The sequence below is a fragment of the Sander lucioperca genome, chromosome 8, assembly GCF_008315115.2.
Source record: "Sander lucioperca isolate FBNREF2018 chromosome 8, SLUC_FBN_1.2, whole genome shotgun sequence".
In the NCBI taxonomy this organism is placed as follows: Eukaryota; Metazoa; Chordata; class Actinopteri; order Perciformes; family Percidae; genus Sander; species Sander lucioperca.
In genome coordinates, this window is record NC_050180.1 from 15,901,365 (window position 1) to 15,925,719 (window position 24,355).

At 41.3% G+C, this 24,355-nt stretch overlaps 1 protein-coding gene across 10 annotated transcripts in view; it reads right to left on the reverse strand.

The window, feature by feature from the left end:
• The window catches only part of dachd (dachshund d), a 122,422-nt gene that overhangs the window by 18,885 nt on the left and 79,182 nt on the right, over positions 1 to 24,355 (reverse strand). For 3 of the 10 annotated variants that reach the window (XM_031286722.2, XM_031286964.2, XM_031286654.2), the window contains exons 5-8: positions 23,334 to 23,486; positions 8,897 to 9,069; positions 8,594 to 8,765; positions 8,343 to 8,474 (exon numbers count right to left, since the gene is read on the reverse strand). In XM_031286722.2, coding sequence (XP_031142582.1) covers positions 8,343 to 8,474; positions 8,594 to 8,765; positions 8,897 to 9,069; positions 23,334 to 23,486 — 630 coding nt within the window. The remainder of the gene's footprint in view (positions 1 to 8,342; positions 8,475 to 8,593; positions 8,766 to 8,896; positions 9,070 to 23,333; positions 23,487 to 24,355) is intronic. The other 7 variants (XM_031287227.2, XM_031287098.2, XM_031287166.2 and 4 more) reach the window with 5 other exon arrangements.

Here is a 24,355-nt window from a genome sequence, read left to right on the forward strand (position 1 = left end):
ATTAAAGGTGAGCGATCACAGCGCTAAATCCATGACCTTAGTTTTTAGTCAAACTAGGATAGGCATAAGGCTCAGGGTGGAGGAGCAAAAATAAACTCAGAAAAGAAAAATGACAGCAAGGCAGGCTTGAATAGATTTCTGTAATTCACCTATTGACTATGAGCCCAAACTGTCAAGAAGATAATACTCGGAGAAGGGCATTATAGTGAGGCACTTTGAAGGTGTTTAGATTGTCTTTGCATATTGACCTCTGTTGACCAGGTCCGTTTATTGACAGAAGAATCCGGGAGATTAAATTGGCCTCAACTATTGATTGGGTATTTTGCCTGAATCATTCCCATTACAGAAGGGAATCATTTGTACTGTATACCCCGCTAATCTCTCTGACCCACTAATCATCAAGCCATTTATTTCTCACTCTTTGTTTAGTTCTCCTTTGTTTAGCATTTATTAATTCATTAGAGCAACTTCTCATGCAGCTTAACTTAGACAGTGACTGGGGAGTCCTGTTTCTACCCGATAGCAATGTGCATTCCAGTAAAATATGCCACCGAATATGCACCCAACATCACAATACACATGCCAATTACATATTGATAATTAAGAATTCAAACAAACAAACAGAGAGGAAATCCCCCGTAATCACCAGGTTTTAATGGAACAAGTATTAGCTTGGTGTGGTTGGCCAGATAGCCTGCTGCTAGATCAGAGCTTCGCTGGGTTTGGGAGGGGGGGACAGGGAGACACATTGGTGTCATTGCCTGGCATTGCAATCCTACAGGGAGAGGCTACGCCGTTCTGTTGCTGCAGAACAAGCGTCGACACAGTCTGGCGCTAATCCAGACTGGATATACTGAGCTGCTTTTAAATGAAGATGAAGGAACAAAAGAGGAAATGGGAAATGTAAACTTTAAAAGGCCTAGCTTAGGAGCACTTGCTCTATGGCTGCCTGGTGTAAAAGCTCAAAAATGGATGCAAATCCATTAGTAGTCCCGGTTTCACAGTTATAAAAATACTTAAGGGGTTTTAATGGGAGCGACGTGTTACACGTGTGGAAATCTGTTTTGATAACATTATTCATAACACTGGCTTTGCGCTGTGTGAATTAATAACACTTCATTTACAGATGGAAGAAAGCTGGCATGGTATTTCCAGTTAAAGAGATTAATTTTTAAACACCTAATTGACAGGCTGGGGTTAGGCAGGATAAGCAACAGACTATAAGGCTGCAGCTGCAAAGTCAAGGTGACTGGAATACTCAGAGAAAGGCTTTCAAAAAGCAGAATAGAGAGCAGAGAGGGAGGGAGTGAAGAGAATTAGTCCTCAAGCACTTTTCCCTCCGCCCCCTATTCTTTCTCTCTTTATTAGGAATGATTTACTCTCTCAGTGAAAGGATATAAAAGCTCAAGTATAGCGGCGTAATTATTGCAGAGTGAAAATTTAAAGGTTTGACTCACAATGTCCTCAAGTCAGCGAGCAGACTGCCAGACGATAAGAGTGACTGTGTTCAACACTCGGCATCCAATTGGTTGTGTTTTATGGGCTTTGCCAAGGAAGAGCACAAAAACAGCACTCGGCTCTGCAAGTCTGTAAACATGATAGACTGTGGCAAACTACTAGGGCTGGTGTTTACCTTGGCAGAGCCTGGCCCTGGCATGTCAGTAGCATCACTTAATTACTGTTTACATGTAAATATTAAATTATACAAACAAGCCCACAGAATGTCTCAAAAAGTACAGAAATACATATTCAGGGTCAACCTTATCTGTCTGCAACAGTTGCCACTGCTAAGATACGAATTGTTTTGAATCACAAATTTCCCGCATTGTACATAATCTTCATAATTGTTAAATGCTGTTGTCCAAGGGCATTCGGGTAAATATGTTCACATAATATGCATAATAGCAGATGCTCAGATATGTAAAACGCACCGTGTGTTCTCAGAGACGAAGAACAAAAAAACCAAAAAAAAGGTTATTGTTCAAAACGTTTTTTATCAGGAATAAGGACCGGGATCATTAATGTCTTCCAGTCAAGACGGAGAGATGATTGCTTTGATTACAGACCTGTTTTCCTGACAGTCCACAGCAGCATATATAGTAGAGCACTGGTGCCTACTGTGCATCTCTGGTATGGCTGAGTAAAGCACTTGTTCATTTGCAGTGAAGGGTAACATGAAACAGGCCTCAGCCTTCTGATGGACAGGGAGATTTCACCTTCGCCAGTGAATGATAATGCATTATTAAATTTGCCTCTCTGCTCACTAGATACACTTAGCTGACCACAGCATATTTATCTCCCCATCCGAGGCTCACGTCTTGGCAGGAGAAAGCATTCTGTCACTTTTGAGGCATTTCAAAGATTAAAAAGAACCTCTCTCTTTTCAACGTCCCTAAAAGCATCCCCCTTTTCAGTGAAATGTGATTAGCAGGAGATGGTGTCACGCAATGGAACATTCATGAGGGGGAGAACAAATATCCAAATGAACTCCCATGTCCTCGAGGAATAGCCCCTCTCTGCACCATCAGCAATCTCTCTCACATGGGCTGGGGAAATTTGATTGATCCTCTATTGAATTATTTTTTTGCACTCTTTCATTTCAACAGGACGCACTGACAAGTTGTTTGATCATAAAGCATTATTGTCTGCCAAGTCACATTTCAGGGTTGTGATGGCTAATGATCTTGCCTCCTGACTTAGGGAAAGTCAGGTAGTCAGCATGTGTTTGAAGCTTGCAACGCCAAGGACATCGGGAGGACTGAACAAAACACTATGCATTAAAGTCAGAAAGATGAAGAGAAGGAGCTTACACTGAACATACCAAACTTTTAATGATACTGTATGGAGATACCATCAATGTCAGTGAAATATTTACGCCACAAAAAGAGCACACAACTGATGCTGAAACTTTTGCCTGACCCAAAGTCCCCTAACTTCCTTTTTATCATTGCAAGTGCTTATGCAAAGGAGGAGCAGAACAAAGACTACAAAGGCTAGAAATCACTTTTTTTTTGCCTTTTTCATGTTTTTTTTTCTCTTCAAAATATATCCTCCTCTCTACATGAGCTCATCAGTGTCCACAGGTCCTTGCCCATAGCAGCTGTATGTGATAGACTGTGACACTGGTACCTGCTCCACTTCATCATTCAGACTGTAAACTGGGACTGCAGACAGTGCACAGTGCACCAACCATTGGACATCTAGGCAGCATCCTGACAAAGAAAAGGCGTGGCAAATCAGCTTTGTCCATTGTGGTCACACCGGTGCTGGATGCATCAATGATTGCTCAGTTGATAGCAGGTATGAAATGATGCACCTCTAGGTGACATAACACACCGCGAGCATCCATTTGTGCTTGGGAGGACATTACGAGTGCATCTCCTGTTGTGTCAACAAGGATATATAACATTTACCAGGGAAGTGCCAATATCACATTACCGGTGAATCACCCGCTTTTAAAATATGGTTTACAGAATCAGTTTACATACTGTAGTTGACTCTCCCTGTCAGGCATTTTAGCTCTGCGTAAAAGAGATGTGGCATGTTTAACTGCAGTGGGAGGGCTGAGGTAAAGTGGTGAAATTTGTTGTTGGCAAAATGCTTAAACTGCCACATGGTATTTACAGAAAACTCTTATACTTCGCCGTACTATACATATGGCTTGCGTTTCAAACACCTTCTCCCAAAGGAAATAAAATGATGTCAAGTGTTTGATGTCCAAAGTGAGTTTACAGCCAAAGGCTTCCGTACCTTTAAAATTCCCCCTTGTTTGTCAGCTACCTGCTGTTTCACGAGACAGAGGCTTGTCGGAAGCTTTTGCCACAGACTTTCTGTTTGAAGCAATTCAATTAGTCACATGTGAGATAACACTTAGCTTTCTACTAGCCTTTTTTTTTCTCACACATCATCTAATCTTCCCCCTTTTTTTTTCTTGGGCAAATTTTTTGGACTAAAAATAATCAAGTTCAAACAACAGTGCCCCCCCCCTAATAAAAAAAAAATAAAAAAACTACCATCTGGTTACTCTGCACTGGGTGACACAACTTTGGAAATGGTCTTTTTTAGACAACAACAAACAGCCTTTGTCCTTCATCAGCAGAGATGACATGAAAAAGATGAGACATGTTCATAGGATATGAGTGATGTGACATTATAGTGCCTGTCTCTGAGGTGTCTGACTATTTATATAGCTTCCATATGAGCCGGGGCACTGCATCCTTCCTCTGCGCCCACTGTGCTCTCTTCTAAGAGTGCATTGCAAGAGATTAATTTAATGCTCTGCCAGGATCATAAAGATCAAACAAGTGGAGAGATATCATTAAACCATTGGAATGTTATCTCATTTATCTAAACAAACTGATGCGATGAACAAGCCTAATTAAAAAGCTCACTATAAACAAAGCTTCGGATGGTGAGGCCTCACCCCCTCTTTAACAATGGAACACATTTGTTTTATTAATCTAATGCATCATGTATCATATCATTACAGTTCAATATATCTATCATTAATTTTATTCCTCTCACTTAAAGCTTTTATTGGAATTACTTTGGTTATTAGTTGGTTCTAATGTATTGGTTACCTCCGAATCTGGCTGCTACAATCTCTCTTATCTCGCTGCATAAACCTGTGCATGTTATTCAAATTGCCTCATTTATTATGATAGCTTCCTCATGTAAATTGTGCTGACTGCTCGCCCTTGCACAGTCCTCATTAGACTAATGAAAACCTTCAAACGAAAAAACTAAACAACCTGCCAAATAAAGGTCTGGGGTTATTATGAAAATTACAACTGTGGGAGCCGGGAGAAGCTCTCTTCATTAATTCATGCTCAGCAAATTGGTAACTAATTTAGTTGCACTCCTCTGCATTAATGGGTTATTTTATAAAAATGTTTTCCACAGCCCGAGACCTCTGGTGCACACACTGGAGAGCTCAGAATCCTAATCAAGTCCAGTGACATATTAGGAATTGACAATCTCAAAGATAATGCAGCGCGTGTTTGCGGGTAGATGTGTGTGGGTCAACTAGCTAGAATTGGTGTGGATTGCTGGGTCATTTGCTTTCTCCTCTAATATTGCGAAGAAATTACAGTCCATTTGTGTTGATTATCTGAGTATGGAGGAGGCACTTCAGTTAAGAAGTAAGATTTCTGCTACTGAGGAAACATTCAGTTGATTTAGTGTGTGGATGTTTGGTTAAATCTTCTTCCTTCTCTGTTTGCATTGCTCTGTTTTGCCTGACTCTCTTTTCCTCACACACACACACACACACACACACACACACACACACACACACACACACACACACACACACACACACACACACACACACACACACAGACACACACACACACACAAAGACAGTTAGACAGTTTGTGACCCATAAATTCAGCTCATGATCCTGCTAATTATTACTATTCACTGCTTCACACCCCGTGAGTGAAGGTCTAACACTGATCTTCACGTCAGCCTAGCCAACAGGGAACATACAGCCCAATGATTTCCATAGTGGTTTTAATATCATTATCAGCCTCACCCCACCCTGTATCACCCAGTACAGCACAGCACAGCCTGCCCCAACTCGGCTCAAAACCAACAGAGAATACTAAAATCTATTATTTGCTTCATTTTGTATTTAATCCACCACGCTTAGTAGATTTCTATCTTTTGTCTTCTTCTTTTCTTTTTTTTTTTTTTTTACAAGCATGGCAAAATTGTAATGAAATAATACCAGCAATTAATAATAAAAACATTTACTCTGTGTGATTGAGGTTCAGCATTTTGAATGTTTTTCCCTCCAAGTTCAGAGTTAATGGGGATGATAGGAAATAGCACGTCAGCAAGTCTACTGCGCTATACGATGGACTCATTATTTCCCATATTTATGTACAAATATCAGTATTATTTGGTATATAAAACATCTGTGTGAACATGTGATTATACAAACCTACCTTTAGTGCTACCATTCAGTGGTGACACTGTTTAATGTTTTTGTAATTATTTGGGAACACAGAGCAACTTAATAATTAACTAAATAACTATTCATTTTCGTACTGTGTACAGAATACTATTCTTAGCTCTCGACACTTGTTTACTGTAACAGCAGTTAACAGTGTTCTATTACTGCAGAAAACATGTGTGCTTGGGAACGTAAAATCTGAGTGAAAATGAGTTGAAAGTGATCAGAGCATTTTTTTAAATGCAGGTGTTTTTTGCAAAACGTTAAAAAACAATGCACTTTATCTATAGATTTGTATTTTAAGAGGTTGACATTAAAGGCCATCGTAGCATGTGTAATATAAGGGCTGAGATGTGTTGTAATTGTAAAGCATCTACAGCAGGTAAACACATTAACACTGTGTTTCTGTGGAGTTCCAAAAACAGAAATGGCTCCAACAAGCAAAATGTGTGCGTCATTTCCTCCAAACATTTATACACATCCATACTACTAGGGTAGGGTTACTAGGGCTGAACGATTTTTGAAAATAATCTAATTGCGATTTTTTTCAAAAATATTGCGATTGCGAATCAATATGCGATTATTTTTTAAGCTCTTTGTCTTCTGTATTATTCAACAAAGACAAGCAATAAATCATTGTATAGTATGAACAATACAAGATTAGATAGATTAAACAAACTGTTCTTTCCTGGAGGCCAGGCCTGTATGTGATGATGAAATTAGGTGATGCATGAATTTATATGAATGACATCTTTTATTTAACTACTTCAGTCACAGTAGTATATTGAGCACTGACCAAGCCTGGTGTAAACATTCATATGAAAGTCAGAAACAAATCACACAAACTAAAGGGCAGATTGCAGAAATATAAAAACAAATATGTGGCTTTACCACACTTAGTGGTATTTACATTTAATTATCATTTACTGTAATAAACATATGCAAACATGTGGATTGCACTTTTTAAACACTGTCTTTGAACTTTACTAGACAGTTAAATAAGTAAAAATATAGTATATACAGTATATACAACGGTGTATTTTTTTTTACAGCGTACACAGAGGAGCTGCCTCCAGCCCTTCCCTCCCCTCATGAAGTTGCGTGCCGCGTGCATGACAGCGTCAACATTGCACTCACACTCAGAGACAGAGAGGCTATCGTTACGTTAGTAACGTGGCAGTCTCCTCCACTCCATATCTTTATAATGGAGCTAGCTAACTGGAGCTAACCGCTAATCAGAGCTAATCGTTGCTAACCGAACCTTCAGTTCTGCGTGCCTGTATCCATTAACTGCATGTATGGACTCAAGCCCGAATAAAACCCTTAATTTTATTAAAATGGCTGTAAAAGTTTGAAACTACAACTCAGAGATGTTTGAATGACAGAAATCTGCTCAAGGTGCGGCGTAGCGTTAGCGTGCTAAGTTGATGCTTTCTCTGCGGGTGCAGACTGATTTGCTCTTGCGAGTCACGTGACCAAATCGCAAATCGATTAGGAAATCGCGTCTTTACATATTGCGATATTATCGCAAATGCAATTAATCGTTCAGCCCTACTGGTTACCTCTTGATTTGTATCTCGGCTAGTTCAGGTGTATTGTTATAGTGACACAATCTACAACTGGGATAAATTGGAAGCAAGAAGAATAAAGGTGAGTGAAAGGGTGACTGCAATTCCTGCCAAAGACTAAACACAAACTGTATTATCACATATTCACAGTCTTAAAAGAGCTTCAAGTTCTAGAAATGTCAAGTTTTTATTGGTGAGAAAAATACCCTAGGCATGCAGAATATGTTTTTAATGGTGGGTCTACAGTGTCTTCAAGATGTTTTTTCAGTGATGAAATTGGGAGTATCTTCCACTCCAACGGGTACAAATAAGTAAGTTGATTACACTTAACAGCACCCTGACCAACAATAGTCTCAGAAAGCTGTTCTACCTTTGATGACACATTAACCAAATGTCTTTGGTGTAGCTCAGTGGGTTCAGACAAACTTGGTTCAGATTTGTCTGCAGATTTACAAACCTGCTCTACACTCCTTAAGTTATTGAGCCTTTGTCTTTGTTATCAGACTTCATTCTCAGAATTACAACTTATATTATAGGCTACTTGATGAGAGCCGGTCCAGTAGAGCACAAATTTAGTATTCAGTCACCTGTTTCTCATAACATGTCATTTTCATACATTATGAACATTGAATAGAAGGAACTAAAAGCTAATCATAAGTGCTTAACCTAAAATGTATATTGTGAGTTGAAAAAAGAAACAATACACAGTTCATTTTTGTAGCGGGCATAGTGAAAATCCTTCACAGCACACAGTGTATCATGTAGACGAAACCACTCCATCAAACATTTTTTTCTTTTAAATCAACCTGACTCACCTTTGTCGGTGTGCATCCTCTTCAATTCATGGCTCATGTCGTGGGCCAGGTCTCCCTCTTTAGGCCCAGGTGGGATGTTGGGGGACAGGCCTAGCAGGGCGTGGTTCATGGACAGGCCATTGTTGTGTATCGCTGGAGACAAAGCAGGACTGGCATTAGGAACATTACTAAGACAATGTATTACTACTCCGTCTAAGGAAATTAGACAAAACAACAACAATCGGCACAGCGCATTTGCTTTTTTTCTTCACCATTTATCTGTGTGATAAACGTACGTATCCTGTCTGAGGAGCTTTCTGTACGGGCTGGGGAGCTGGACACACTGCTGCTGCGGTGAGACGATGGGTGACTGCCTGGCCTCCTGTGGTCTTCTAAGGAAGGAGCAGGAGAGGGACTGTCCGGCACCCGTTCCTGAAACCCCAGCAGCACCAGAAACACAAACCCAAAAATAAATATCTACGGTAGACTGAAACGTTAGACCACAGGAAGGAGGAAGTCATGTTTAACCATCTAGTATTATAGCATGACATTCTGCGTTCTGTTTTAAAATTTACCTTTATAACAGAGGTGACCATTCTGGAGGGCAGACTCTGGCCCTGTGCTGCGGCAGCCATGTTTGCAATGGTGCTGAGATGGTTCATCTGGCTCATCGCCATGGTGACAGAGGCTGGGGGCAGGCTGACTGGGATCAGGGGGTGTGGCATCATCATGAAAGGGAGTTCCAGGCCTGAGACACATGAAGAGGTCGTTGGTTACTCAATGATGCATATTATGAGTGAGATATCCACAGGGGAAAGTTCTGAGGCTCAAAAAACTCAAAACCTGCTGCTGTTAATTCAGCAATCCGTAATTCCCACCACTGAGATACCCTTTAAAATTGGTGTCCAATAACACTAAAGCTTTACACTGCCATCTATTAGGAAAAGAATGGAACAATTCAAATTAATTGCTTCCCGGGTATCTTTCCATGTTAACATAATACACATAAATGTTTTACAACATAAGTTAATAATAGATACTACTGCAATAATAATAAAGAAAATGGTGATGATAACTATATACACAGTCATTCAAAGACCAAAGTTTACACAGCCATAAAGATGCATCAATTACTCTATGATGAATAAAAAGGGCACATTATGGAAATTGTCTCAATATTTACATATAAAAAAATATCTCTGTAAAAACAAAGGCAATCTTGAAAGCCATTACCCAAATGACTAGTTAAATGTGCTAATGACAAACAAGTACCATCAGACCACAGTATGGCAATGACTGTAGGCTAATTATAGCAGCCTATATTCCAGACCAGAGAGAGAGAAAGAGAGAGAGAGAGAGAGAGAGAGAGAGAGAGAGAGAGAGAGAGAGAGCGAGAGCGAGAGAAAATAAGAGAGCGAGACCAAAAAGAGTAAAGACACGTTCAGCTGGCACAATAATGGGATTTTCATTTCTTTCTTTTTTCATAGGCACACAAATTATTCCATTACAACATAAGAGATGTCTTACAAATGTTTTAAATTATTCAATTGCTGTCTGGCTTCAGAAGCCTAATTGGGAAAATTAAAAGACATTAGTAGTCCGAAAATGTAAAGAATGTCTTATAAAGATACCATAGGGGGTTCATAGTTAGTCAAACTGTGGCCCTGCACTGTGCTTCTGAATGGCTTAATGAAAACAAGCCAACTTTCAAAGGACATGAGCGCAGACAGAAGGTCAAAGCTAGGTGTCGGTACCCCCCCAACCACGGCTCCCCCTTCCTCCCCCTCTGCTCTATGGGGACTTTGAACTGGCAGGATCAAAAGTGACTGGGAACAGTTTGGTCTCATTCCTCCGCCACTCAGATGCTTTTCCTCAAATGCTTAAAAGAAAACCTCATAGACACTATTGGATCTGATTGAGCCTCTCTGTTGATTTTTCACTCCTTTTTTTTCTCTTTTTTTCTTGGAAGCCCGGTTCAAGGTAAGAAAAGCTGTGTGAAAGAAAGAGGGGAAAAAAGATATTGCGCTACAGAGAGCTGATCCACAAAACAACTCCACTCTTCTTTTCTGACAAAACATCAGAAGCCAAAGGGCAAGGAGTTTTGCATGGCGACGCCTCTAAAGAGAAGGACACTGGTTGAGAATGAAAGGACATGAGAGGTACTCCTCTCTGTCATTCCCCTCCATCTAAAAGAAGCATTGATTTCCATAAGAAAGATGGCATGCAGTTTCTCTGTGGCGAGTATTCCCAAACAATATAAAGCAGTGGAGATTAAAGAAAGGCGGAAGCCAAGCAGCACCTTGTATCAGCGCCTCTGCTGTAGCTCAGACTGAATCAATTACCACTCAGCAGGCTAAGCTCAATTAAAAAACACCACAGAGGACCTGATTGCGGGGGTACTTACTGTAGGACAACATGGGGAGGTTTAGGCTACCTATCAGCCTTTCAAGGCCACTCAAGGGCCAGAGTGAAGAGACTTATTCTGCCTTTGAGGTGGATACATTACACCCATTCAATCAAACACAGCTACTCGAATAAAGACACATGCACTTGAACATGAAGCCACATTTTCACCAAATCTATAATCTACGAAAAGGTTGAGAATCATCTAAAAATGAAAATGACTACTGTTAATCACATTCCTCTACTTGTATCTTCATTATATCTTGTACTTGATGGTATATTAATTTATGTGATGTGTCTCCACCTGACAGACAGCCTGGTGGGGAAACACTGGACCTCTGTTCGCTCTAAGTGGTATTAGTCTCGCTTTCAGTGCCTGTCCAGCCCCTTTCATGTCACCCCATCCTGAAGCGGTGTTTCTCCCATAAAGGCCCATTCAGGCCAGTGTAGGGGAATGTGCCACAGATCAACGAGGGTCCACCAAATCCCTTTATTTGTCGCTGAAAGGAGCCAGGTGAGGAGGATATTGGTTTATTCAAGGAATCTGGCATGTTTGAGAGACAAGTGTTTTTTTGGTTTCATTTACATGCAATTCCTTTTTTTGCCAGCTTTATTCCTGCTAAATAAAAGCAACTGTTGTACACACGCCTAAACAATTTTTAACTTGGCAATAATACGCAGGGATTTTTGTGTGTTTCTCTACCAAAAGAACAAATCAACAAACATTAGTCAGACCCATTAATCACCTCGATATTGTGTAGATATTCCAGTGGGCAAATCGTTAGAAACATATTTGTCAGTTTGTGTTTATCTCTGATACGGAAGTTCAGACCTGATGAGGGGTGAATTCCCACAAGCCCCCCCCCCCCCCCCCTCTCTCCTGAAGGGCATAAACAATGCATTTGGAGTAATTTACCTGAAGTAAGCCTGAGGGACCTGCAAAGGTGAACTCCTATTTACCATCATTAAAACTACAAATCACTTAATACCAATATAAACAGCTCAGCTATTATGTCGTGCAGTGCTCGGGAGTTCACGCATGGATAAGCAAAGATCTGAATCACGGAGGATGAATTGAATGAATTAAAACAGCCCTTGGTAACAGCGTGATTAAAAAGCTGTTACATCAGAACCAAACCGCACGGTTGACGATAGGTCCGATTAAAAGCATCACACCGAGAAAAAAAAGATTGAATGTTGAATGCTTTAAAATGATTAAAAAGAGAGCAGTAATTTATTTTGATGACAGAAATGATAACCCGCAGTGATTTGTGCAGCAGTTAATCTTCATCTAAACAGGACTTCAGCCTTTCTGGACGTCTAACCCTACGGAGGAAAATAAGAAAAAAGGAACTAAGCCATTGTCATTGAAAATGGTATGGAGGTAGCAGCCAGCCCCTTACCCTTAACTCTGTTGTGGACAGATTTCCCCTGACAAAAATTAAACTAGCTCCTACTTGGCACTTTATTATCTCTTCAACTGAATGATTTATTGTTTGTGGAGCGAAAGAACCAAAGAGAGGGGGAAGATTACATTTCCAGCCAAAGCTCAGGCTTGATCTCGTTTTTTACTCCCTCTGTCCAGGAAAAAAGCTCCCGACAAACAATAATGTCAGCTGTAATTGATCGGAGGTCGCCGGCTGGGCCTGCAGTAAAAGCGCACTATTTAAGCGACAATCGGCCCTGCGCTCTTCAGACGCTGGCTAATGAAGCTGTCTGTCTGGGCTATTTACCTTCTCTTAAATGGAAGGGGAGAGATGTACTGTAAGAGACAGGGCTGGAGAGGATCTGCCTCTCGCTGCCGTGAAATAGGACCTGCACATGCCTCAGGAATGTATAATTGGTTGGCGCAGCCAAAGCTGGAGATCCGGTGCTAATTAAATGACTTGTTTAAAGCCTATCTGTCTTTGTTTGGGAGGCTCTGGGCTTCAGAACAATGCATTGTAAATGCTGTTGTCAAACAAACATTCCTGGTTATCCTTTGATTTGAATTGAACAAGACAAAGGGCTGATTTGCTCAGCGCTAAGCCTTTGGTTTTCATCGTGTTGAGATATTTTTTCCTCTTCTGATCTGTCAAACTGAACAGGAGCATTGCACACAAGTTAAATGAACTGACTGACTGCACAATGCATATGCAGTCCGCCGCTGCAAAACAATCTCAGCTTTCCTCCTAATTGCGCTTGTAAAATGGCCCCATGTCGTGTATGTATTTCTCCAACAAAGGTGAGACGGCGGTCCACACACATGGAGAGTCTTTGTTGTGGTCATATCTAGGATATGCACACCAGTCCCAAAAGGAAATGAATGGCTCGTGAAAAAGTGTCTGTCATGCGGCAAGACATTTAGAGGTCTCTCCATAGCACTAATCAGCTATTCATCTTTAGTATAACTATTAATCTCCCAAATCAGAAGCCCTGCCATGTGAGATGGAGGGAGCCCTATAGCCATGAGATCAAACATAAGACACAGCCTCCATAAATATGTTGTCTGGCATAGTGGTGCCACTTTATACAACACAAGCGCATGCTTACATATGCACAGAAACACAACTGCACACACACACACACACACACACACACACCAAGCAAAAAAAACAGACACACACAGATGGCAGGTTCAGTCAAGGCTGGTGAGTCCTGTTTCTCATTAAAATGGGGGGAGAGAGGAAGGTATTGAGCTTTGATGTAGCCACCCACAGCCCCTCAGTGTCATTGAATGAAACTTTGAAGCCTTTTGTGTTTACGCAGTTAATGTTGATAATAAAGCAAACATCTTGCCTTTGTTAAATACCTGCTGTACAATCACGTATGCGCGCGCGCGCACACACACACACACACACACACACACACACACACACACACACACACACGCAAACACGCAAACAAACAGACACATAAAAAGAATACTTCTCGTGGTAACAAGAAGAGGTAAACATGAAAACATACGGGTACACACTCAGACAATTATGCCGTACAGATAACTGTGTGCTGTATAGGTACGTACACACATGGAGGCAGCCAAACATAAAAACACATGCAAACAATAGCCTTTACATTCCAAGAGCCATGATGATTGGACACATTTCAAGCTAATTCACATCAACAAACAAAATGTGTTTTGCACGCCAGGATAAAGACATACACTTTCCAATGATTCAGGTGGGTGAAGATTTCCTGCCAAGATGCCTAATGTAATGTAATGTAAGAGAAACCATGATAAGAAAACATTGCTGGTTTGATGAGGTAACATAATTGCTTTCCTGCCCAAACCACTAGAGTGTAACATGTGGTAGAAATTATCAAGGAGACAGACAGAGGTGTTTGTCCTTTAAGTGTATAAAATCTAAAGCAGGCAACTTTTATAGGATAATTCCAATCCTCGGCTCTAATGGCACGCATTCCTTATGGAAATTGAAAGATCAATCATCTCTGTGACAGATCTGTTGTGAAAAAAGTTCTCCCTTGTCTTTGAAGGGAAAAATGCTAAACACGTCTCGCCATCGCCCCACCCGCACTAGCCCCTGTTTTAGCTGTCTATTTTTCTCTTTGCTGAAAATGTTAACGAACAGGGCAATAATCAAGCCATATGCTTGCATGTGGCAAATCTCATTACAGTAAATGACCTTTACCAACCAATGCCAACATCCTTGTGCTTGAAAACGCAGAGCGTATAGAGAGGGGGAGACAATGGTGGGTTTAGTTAACACAATCATGCACATGGCTGGGGGTGGCTAGGACAGCCAGGCCTTCAGGAAACATTAGCAAACCATGTTCGCTTCTCTAATTTGGGTCGGAACCAAGCTCACTTTACATTTGTCACACATCACTCTTGATAAAATACGCAACATCGGCACGAGAGCAACATCTGATCACTGACAATAAGCTGTGGCACAGAAAGTGCTGTGAGCAGAAGAGGAGAGCAGAAGGAGAGGAGAGAGATATTACTAGCAGCTGTTACTACTGCGGGTGCAATATATTCAAGCCCAATCAATAAAGCTCCTACAGACAGTGACACCCAAGCAGACAGAGGAATCAGTTTCATCTGATACTTAGCAAAGGCTCCCCTTTTAAAAAGATTGCTTTCAGTCAATGACAACCAGTTGTCATTTGACTAAGGCTCCTGAAATGAAATATATTGACGAGTGTTATCAATCACGGCCCACTCTGCCATCATATCACTTTGGTGTAAGAGCAGGGTGGGAGGGGGATCAGTTTGCATGTGGTCATCAGATCATCTGTTTTAATTACAAAATTAGCATCACTAGCTCCTGTGCTTTCACTTCCTCCAATACAATCACAATCACACAAATCAGTAATACAGTGTATAGTTTACAGTAGTGCTAATGAGTTCAAGGTGAACTGACTGTAACATGATTTTTATATGACTGCAGTCCAAACAAATGTTGTTAGTTTGGAACACAATTTATCAAGAAATACCTTCCTCTGTTTGTTCACACTGCGAAGGACATGCTGAGATTGTAAAATTCCTTAACACCAGTCCCAGAGGAGAGGCTGTGTGATGGTGAAGATGTCTGGCCTCAGTTTGGCTGATAGCTCTATTTGGATGAGGATTCCCATATCATAATTAAGAAGAAACACCTTTCGGTTCAGGTAACCGACAGAGTGCTTTCGTGGGACAGAACCAACTATTTCTATCACACAAATGCTCTTTGATTCTCCTCCTGATTGCAGCACAGTCAGGCAATGGATACAGGGTAATCACAGTGAAAGAGTCATGTTGTTGTTGTCACCACTGTATTGCCATTACTGTTATTGTGCACACAGTAATATTATTACACTATGCTAATGTTTCCTCTTAGACATAATCATACTGAAATGAGAGCAAATGATATCCAGGCTCTAATGCTGCACCATCTTAGCTGTGTATGTGAAAACTGTTCCACATTCTATGCAATTACACACCATGCATATTTCACATTACTCCAACCTGTGAAAGCTCATCATCACTGAAAGGTTGAATGTCATTTATTACACGTATCACATTTACACCTAGTGACATTGTCTTTTCAAATTTTGTTGATCTCTTCATTTTCAAAGGTCAGCCCCTTCCCTGGCTAAATTCAACCTGACAGAGAATAGTGAGGAGGGGACAGCCCAACGCATGCATCACCCCCGCATCAAAGCGCTCCAAATTAATCTATCCAATTAATGAAGAATGAGGCCTAATGTTGATGAGGGATGACAACTCGACTGGTCAGTTGTTTTTTTATAGCTCTGCTTCTGCTATGATAAACTAACCACAAGAGACAATCAGACAAATATTTCCATGACGCAAGGTTTGCCTCTCCTTGTGTCTATTCCTTTCCATAAAGCTGCAACTCCGCTGCCACTCAAAGATGATAGAACTTGATATGGATCATTACGGAAATAATGTTTAATCAATCCCCCCTGCTATTGTAATCTATTTCTGCAGTTGTCTGCGTTTGTGTATTTTGTAGCAACATCAGTGTGCCTCACAATTTCCCAATCATGCATATTCAAGTATTACGCTGATGCTTAACAGGCGACGCAACTGGAATTAGAACGAGGACATTAGACTTCATTAAAAAGAGAAATGATTATCAGGTTTATCTTTTGAAATGTCTATTAAAATGTGTGTGTCGTTCTTCACTTATCTGTCACCTGGCTCCCATGAGCCTGGCAGACTAATAGAGAGATGGTGAGGGCCAAAGCCCAAGAGAGAGACAGAGACCCATCAAGCTCTTTACTCAGGCTGGAAGGCTGTCTGTCTGCTCTGCCACTCTCTGTCTAGCTCAGTGTGCCTGATTCCGTTAATACCACTACTCCCCTTTTCCCCAACACCTGCAGCTTAAGCAGACCCTATTTTGTGTCCAGTGCAGCCTTGATATCAGAATAAAGAAAATCTAAACAAACCGCACTTGTAGTTGCATAAATCTGACAAGGCAAGAATCTGTCGCAGTGGAAGAGGTGTTATGATATGTTAGTGAAATGAATTCCATTCAGCCTATGGCTACAATCTAGTCTCTCTCAAGAGCTTCGGCTGACAAAGGCTCCCACAAGAGAGCTAGAGAGGAAGATGGATGAAGTTGCCCCTAGACACTCATATCAGGTCAGTATGTGCTTTATCCCCTAATGGTTAAGGTTAGGATTGAGTAGGGGGTGATACTAGATCTGAGCCCGAGGGCCATTGTTCTGTCTAGAGGAGCAAGAAGTAGCCACCATCCTCCATCATGGCCCACATTTAGTGGTGCTGGGCCACCAGCACTAGTGCAGCTAGCAGGTTAGATTGCGCAGCTAGCTAGTTGGATGTGTCCTTCCACCCAGAGAGCTTTATTATTAGAAAGGACATAAACAGACTAATTAAATCGCAGCAGTGGAGCTGGGCTGACAGCTGGCGCAGAGAGTGTGACCAAACAGATCCCTATCAAAGTGCAGGAGCAGTGTCTTTATATTTGCCCTGCTCTTGTGCACATGACTGTCTGTGCATCACTTTTTCCACTGTTAATTTCATTCATACACATCTTAATGTCTTATTTTTCTGTCCAGCACAGAGCACATTGACTCACTGATATGATCCAAAATGATACAAATGCTATCCAGCAGAGCAGTAAACACTCCAGTAATTAGTGCACGGTCTCCAGGCTGACTCCACTCAGCTCTGCAGCATGGCCAAGCACGGACCCCATATAGAGAGGAGCCTAGTTATGCATTGATCTTAGAAAATTAAGGCTAACTGCCCCAGATTGCAGCGTCTTGATGTACCTTCTGGATGAGCAATGTACTATACTTGTATTGTTTGTAGAGTAAACAGAATGATTTGGACTCGCTGTGCTTTAAAATGAATACATCCTGAATAATTAATGATGCCCCCTTAAAGCGTTATCTGTGTGACCGCAAACGTAAAACCACTGATGATGAGAAAATATGGTTTTAACAAGTCAATAATGGTGAGTGCAACAAGAACAGCCTAATCAATGAGGCTGCAACGTTTGCAAACAAGGACTTGAATTATAAAGCCAATAATTGATCTCTTTCATTTTTTCTTCTTTCCTTCGTGTGATGTCATTGTTTATTGATTGCTTCCTGCCAGTGAGGGATGATGGGAATTTTCAGAGTTTGTTTTTGCTATGACTTTTGCCCCCTTCTCCCCTTATCCTCCACCTCCCCCCACCCCCCACATCACCCCCCTTCTCCATTTGAAATTTGCAAGCTGTAGCACCAGCTTAACCAAAAAGGATTAAGTCCCATACCCAACTGAGAACACAGATAATGCTCAGTAATTGGTAAAAAATGAAGATGAATGGGACAGCTAGATAAGGACCAATTAGCTGCTGGGAGTGTACAGCTGTGGTCTCCTCACAGAGCGCTCTCAGGGGCCAAGGCCCCCTTTTTCTCTCTCACGCGAGCGAGCATGCATGCGTGCGCGCGTGCGCACACACACACACACACACACACACACACACACACACACACACACACACACACACACACACACACACACACACACGCATACACACACATGCAAACAAGCATGAGGGTGGGGTTTGCAGAAATTAGCCTGATGACCCTGGGAAGAGAGAATGATGCTTCCTCATCATTTCACTCAGAACCTCTTCTCTCAACTCTCAGTCAGGCAACACTCCAGGTACCTGTCACCAGACGTCCAGCTTCAGCCCAGCATGTGGCTCTCCACTCCTGGTTGGGCGCAGACAGCCTGGACTGAAGCCACAGAAGTGAGACAAAGGGCTTTCAGGTTTTGAAGTAGTGCTGTACAACGTGACTGCCTATACAGCTTAGTTGTGGTGTTACGGGTTTAGAATTCGTTCAAAATGTGCATTAAAAACTAAAAGCTAGCAGTGGCTGTTGTGTCTCCTCCTTTCACAGCTGTCTGACAGCAAGTTATTTGGTCGGCATGTCGTGGCATCATCTGGCTGATGACAGTGGAATTCCCATATCTAATTACAAACAGGATTTCAGCTCCATTAGAGTTGTGTGGTGAGGAGTCAGATGAGTGGCAGGGCAGCACCCAGTGGCCAAAGAGATACAGAGGGCCAAAGACGGAGAAGTGGGTGAGACAGAGAAAAAAAAGAGACAGAGGAAAAAAAGACAAGGCTGAACGCTGCCTTATCTTTTCTTCCCACTTCTTTTTTGCAGGTCTGAGAAACACTTTGTTTTCCTTCCGCGGCTGACAAAAGCAATTCCTTCTCTTGAAATTGGCAGATGTTTGTTAGTGGGCAGCTGACAATATTTTCTCTCCCAGTAATGAAGGTTGTGGCTGGGGTCAATGCACTGGGAGGGAATGGCGGGCTGTTTATCCCCAGCGCCACACGTGTTTTGCTTGGTCTGTGATCTGTAATTGTGGCATTTCCTGAGAGGCGCAGGAACAATCCACATTGTGCTTTGAGAGGGCTCCCTCTGCCAACTAAAGGGTGTGAGGGGAAAATCAAAGAAAGACACCCCCACACACACCTCACATTCTATCTCTCTTTACATTTTTATCTCCATCTCTCACTCATGATCTTTTTAACTGTCTCTTCCTCATATACTCCTACAAACATATTAATGTCTTTCTTCCCTTCTCTCACTCAGGATGTTTGGTTATTTTGGCTGAGAGTTGAACTGGCTGTTTTTTCCTCATAATTAATAACATTGATGCAAACAGGAAGGTCTAATTGTGATGAATATTTAATGCGAGGGAAAAACATTAGCCTGTTCAATTTACATCAACACAAAGACAGCGACGGGCAATCCAACTCTACAAACAGAACAGAGTGTCCTTCACTGGCTGGCTCTGTTGTGCTTTGCTTTAAGCTCTTCACAAAGATCTGCTTCAGACAAATATAGAGATGAGGCACCTGTATTTTAGACAGAGGAGGATTTTTTTCCCCAGTGGGTTTATGTAGAAGCTCTTTCTGATTAAATGGATCTATGTCCACAGTGGTATTATCAGAAGCTTGCTCTTGATCATATCAATTCCTATCAAGGTTGGTAACATACTTTGTGTAAGTAAACACATCCGTTTGTGTGAGTCTTAGTTAAAGCTGGATGATTATAAAACTCCATCCAAGTCCATTTCCTCAAAGCAGCTGTGGTCTGAGAAAAAACAGCATGAAGTCATACCCTAGTTAGCACTGTGAACAACAGTCAGTCCAGTACCAACAAAGCTACAGCCAAATACAGTTCCTTTTCTGCCCACTCCATGCTATATCAGTCAAGTAATTTATTTGTTTGGATTGCATTTGGATATAGGGCTTGATAACTGGACATATTATGCATTCATACTCCAAAATAGTTTGTGAAAGCAGGCAAAAGTGAGACACTTTTGGAATCATTCTGTAATCACGCTTTCTTGTAAGTCAGTTCTTACTTGTGAAATTACAAAATGTTTTTATGAAAAATAAACATGTGAGTGGAAGCCTGGGGCTAGATGAAGAAGACAGCATGCTGCTAGCTGTGTTTCATGGCCCTGTGGTGCCGAGCAGGCCATATTTCTCAGGCGTATTATCAGGATGACTCCTGCTGGCCACCCTGTCACAGGAGAGTGCTTGATATAAACAAGAGATTGCTGCGACACCCAGTAATCAATATTAGGATGGTTTCAGTACCAAACATCATTTGTCTCTGCGACCATTCCTTTGACCAAACGAAGCATTAATTCAAATCATAAATCTGAGCTGATTTAAATCCGAGGAGAGTGAGGGAGAGAGAGAGAGGCCCCTGTCTGACTGCCTGCCCCTAATGATTTATTTTCTACATTTCTGCGAGCGAGAGATTTGTCCATACTCACTGACAGGTCACCTTCAAACGCCAGTGGCAGACTGTTCATCACCATGCAGACGAGCATCTCATCGCTGCGAGTAAATATTAAAGGAAAAGAATCCAATTGATTGTGGATGGGGCCGAGAGGCGTCACTGCCATATATTTCACTCAGAGAGCTAATGCTGTGGCCCATGCACCCACACCTAGAGCTGCTCCCCCTTGCCAGAATTATGATTCTACCGGGAGCCTGTGTGGCTGGCTGTGGGCTCAAGGTTACAATTTAAATTGTAAAAAGATAAAACAGTTTCTTATTAGCTCCATTGCCGTAGCCTTGCTGTTGGTACTCACATTTATCTTTATTTCCGTGACCTCGTAAGCTCATATTCTTTTTTTTTACATACTCCATTCTCTTGGAGTGATGACCTCACACTTTATGCATTTTGCATTGTTAAATCTGCTTAGAAACACATCCTGTTTTCATCTCGCAAACCATAGGCTCCATGGTGTCAAGAATTGCTGATGAAATGTATTCAGGAGTCGAGCCATTTATTACAAGTGAATCAAAACCTCCATTTAGCAACCAAAGCTTCAGGGATTACATTTGGTTTATAATTTGGAATGGGCTCATGAATCCACACTAACATACATTATGATTCCCTTTAATACACTTAGTGGTTCTGTGTGATATTAGGAAAATCCTTATGCATTTTCAGGCTAATAATTAATTGAAATGGCTCATAGTGAAAAAAACCAATGCTCTCACAGCAATTCAATTAGACCTTGTTAAAAGCTGATCGCTTTGGGAAACTGTGTTCACAGTTTCACTTTTACTTATTAACAATGTTCAGTTTTTTTATCTTTCAACACAAAAGTGAAAACAAGACTCACCTCACTAATGTGGGTATTTACAGTTCATACAAACTGAACGAAAACAGCATTTATCCATTTCATTAACAGCTATATAGTCCTTGGTTTGTATGGGATTATGTATTACCTCTGGCAATGAGGTTTTTGTTTTTGGTCCTGTATATTGACTTGGTTGTTATTTAGCAGAATATCAAAAGCTACTTTACTTCTACAGATTTCAATTTAATTTGGTGGAAAGTCAAGGAACAAGTAATAAAAATAGCGTGACCATGTTCCAATTTATGAAAGACTTAACATTTTGCTTTATAACTGTTAGAACCATGACACATATAAGCGAATTGTATTTCTTTTACAGGAATCCTTGAGAAAAATGTATCAGTATAGGCCACACCTTATTCAGCCTAAAACATATTGTCCCCATTTCATTGAGCAGCTTTCCCCATATTCCAAGAAGATGTTTCACCACCCCTCCCCAAAGTTGCATGAGCCATGAAAAAAAAGTTGTTTTAGTTTGATGATACGCCATACGATACCTTTTTCCAATAACTGGTTGACAATTTCTTGCAAGTGGCCTAATAAATAAAAACTGCCTTAACCCTTTAACACATGGACTGACACCAAATGTAGTTGACAGGCACACACATTTCACCCTAGCGATCTTGCAAAATGTTATGGTACTCTGCCCATTAGTGGTGATAACTAAACTTGACTCATTTAAAGGGGCGCTATGCAGTTTTGGCCATTTCTTCACTGTTTTCTCGCTTTTTGCTTGCAGGTTTCTCCATAGAGCTCCCCCTACAGCTTCGGAATAGATATTTGGCAGCTCCAATGTTTACTTGTGTCTGACTCCTCACTCGGTCAGTCTGCCGTTTCCTCTTTCTTTGTTCCTCCTACAATGCTTTCCTAGCTTTCTGCTTCTTTTTTGCCGGTTCAGCCATGACGATAGTGTGAAAAACTCCATTGCTACCTTGTTAGCCGGTTCCTGAATGGGCGTATGTGTGCAGTGCCATGAAGCAATTCGTTGCATCGCGAGACCTGATATCACATGATACTTCCTGGCGCTGAGGCCCGCGACTCGCCGGCCCAAAGTTGCAAGGGTGGTTTTTCAGCTCACAGGCGCTAGGGGGGAGCGAGACGACCACCATTCAATTCAAAAAAAGTCATATAACCATTCCAATGACTCCGAAGCTATTCAGTTAAGGTAAATTAAGCTAAAAAAACTGCATAGTTCCCCTTTAAATGGTCATAACTAAGGCTGGGTATTGAAACTCAATACCTTGAAGGTATCAACCAAAATAACACAGTACCAAGTAGTATCGAAACCTCTCCAGCCAAACGATACCTGCATTCAAACTTTTTTGTACTCAGATCTAGAAAGAAAATGACTATTTGTATGGTCTTGCAGCGAATCACAACTGGCAGTCATCGATTTAATCTGACGTGTGAATGGCCAACTATCGCTTTGGTGTGGTGAAGTCAAGCGCTGTGTGTTTGACAGAGTTGGCAGTTCAGCGTGCTGAGATGCTTCCATTCACATGATGGGTAACGAATGAAGTAGAAAAAAAAGTATCAAATGAAGTACTGGTATTGGTATCAATATCACTTTAAGGGTACTGGTATTGGTACTAGTATCATAATGTTTTAAACAATACCCAGCCCTAGTCATAACTCAGAAGTCACGCGTCTGACTCACTTGAAATTCATTCTTTTCCAAACCCCTAATTTTCGGACAGGATGTAAGATTCTTTAAAAACCATTGCTGCCCAACATTCACTCTGCATTTCTTTAAATCAATATATGTACTGTATTTTGCAGATGTTTAATGTCTAAACATGTTCAATCTATTATTGAAATAGCATATTGAATTCTCTGAGTGTATGTGAAAAGGATGTCTTAATGTGTGTGTTTGTGTCACATGAAATAGTTTGCAACAAGCGTTTGTCTTCCGTTTATATGGGTGTGAATGTGTTTGTGACAGTGTATGTGAAGGGCATCCTCACCGACGCTGGAGCTGAGGTCTCCATTCTCTCCGTCAGCCCCATGGTGGTTGGCGTTGCCGTGGTAGCCGCTCATCGCCTCCAGCTTGATCTTCTTGACCTTCATGGCCTCTGCAATGGCTGCGTTGGCAGCTGCTGCCGCCGCTGCTGTCAGGCCTGGAGAGAGGAGGCAGAAGAGACAGAGCGCTTACAGACCGCTACATGTCTGCTGGGGCTGAGCCACTGCACCTGCAAAACCTTTCAGAAACCTGCCCTGGTGAACAAAAAACAAAAACAAAGAAAAAGGACTTTTGAAATAATAAAACAATGAATAATTTTATGCACTATGGGGAATAAGCGCCTTTGTGATCACAGCTTGGTTTTTCATCTTCTGAGAGGGGATATCTTCACAGCAGGTTATCATGTTGACGGGATGGATGCATGTGTGTGTGTGTGTGTGTGTGTGTGTGTATATGACAGCATATGATTTTTATGAATGTTTCACAGACTCCGGTATTCCTCGCCACTATATTGATGTATTTGTACCTTGATGGGAACAGATGCAGTCAAGATAATAGTGCATGATGCAAGCATTTTGTATGTACAACTGATTATACACAATGTATGTATATATATATATATATATATATATATATATATATATATATATATATATATATATATATATATATATATACAGTATAATAGAGGAACGGTGATACAGTGTGACACAGGGGGGTGGGGGTGGGGTGGTGGTCCAGGGAGAGAAAAATTTAGACAGAAAGTGAGACGGGTTCAATATGTTAACAAATACAGAGCGAAAACTGTGTCTTAAAAATCTTATCGAGGATATTTTAATGATGCCTTCTAATGCAGTGGTACCCAAAGGGTCCTTGATGGGGTTCCAGGGGGTCCCCAGCACAAAGGGGAATCATTTATTTTCACTATAATTCCATCCATAAGTAACACAATGACAGAATGTGACTATTTTGGTCATGGGTCTGTAATAAAACATCTGAAAGCAAAAAATCCATCAGATGGGGATC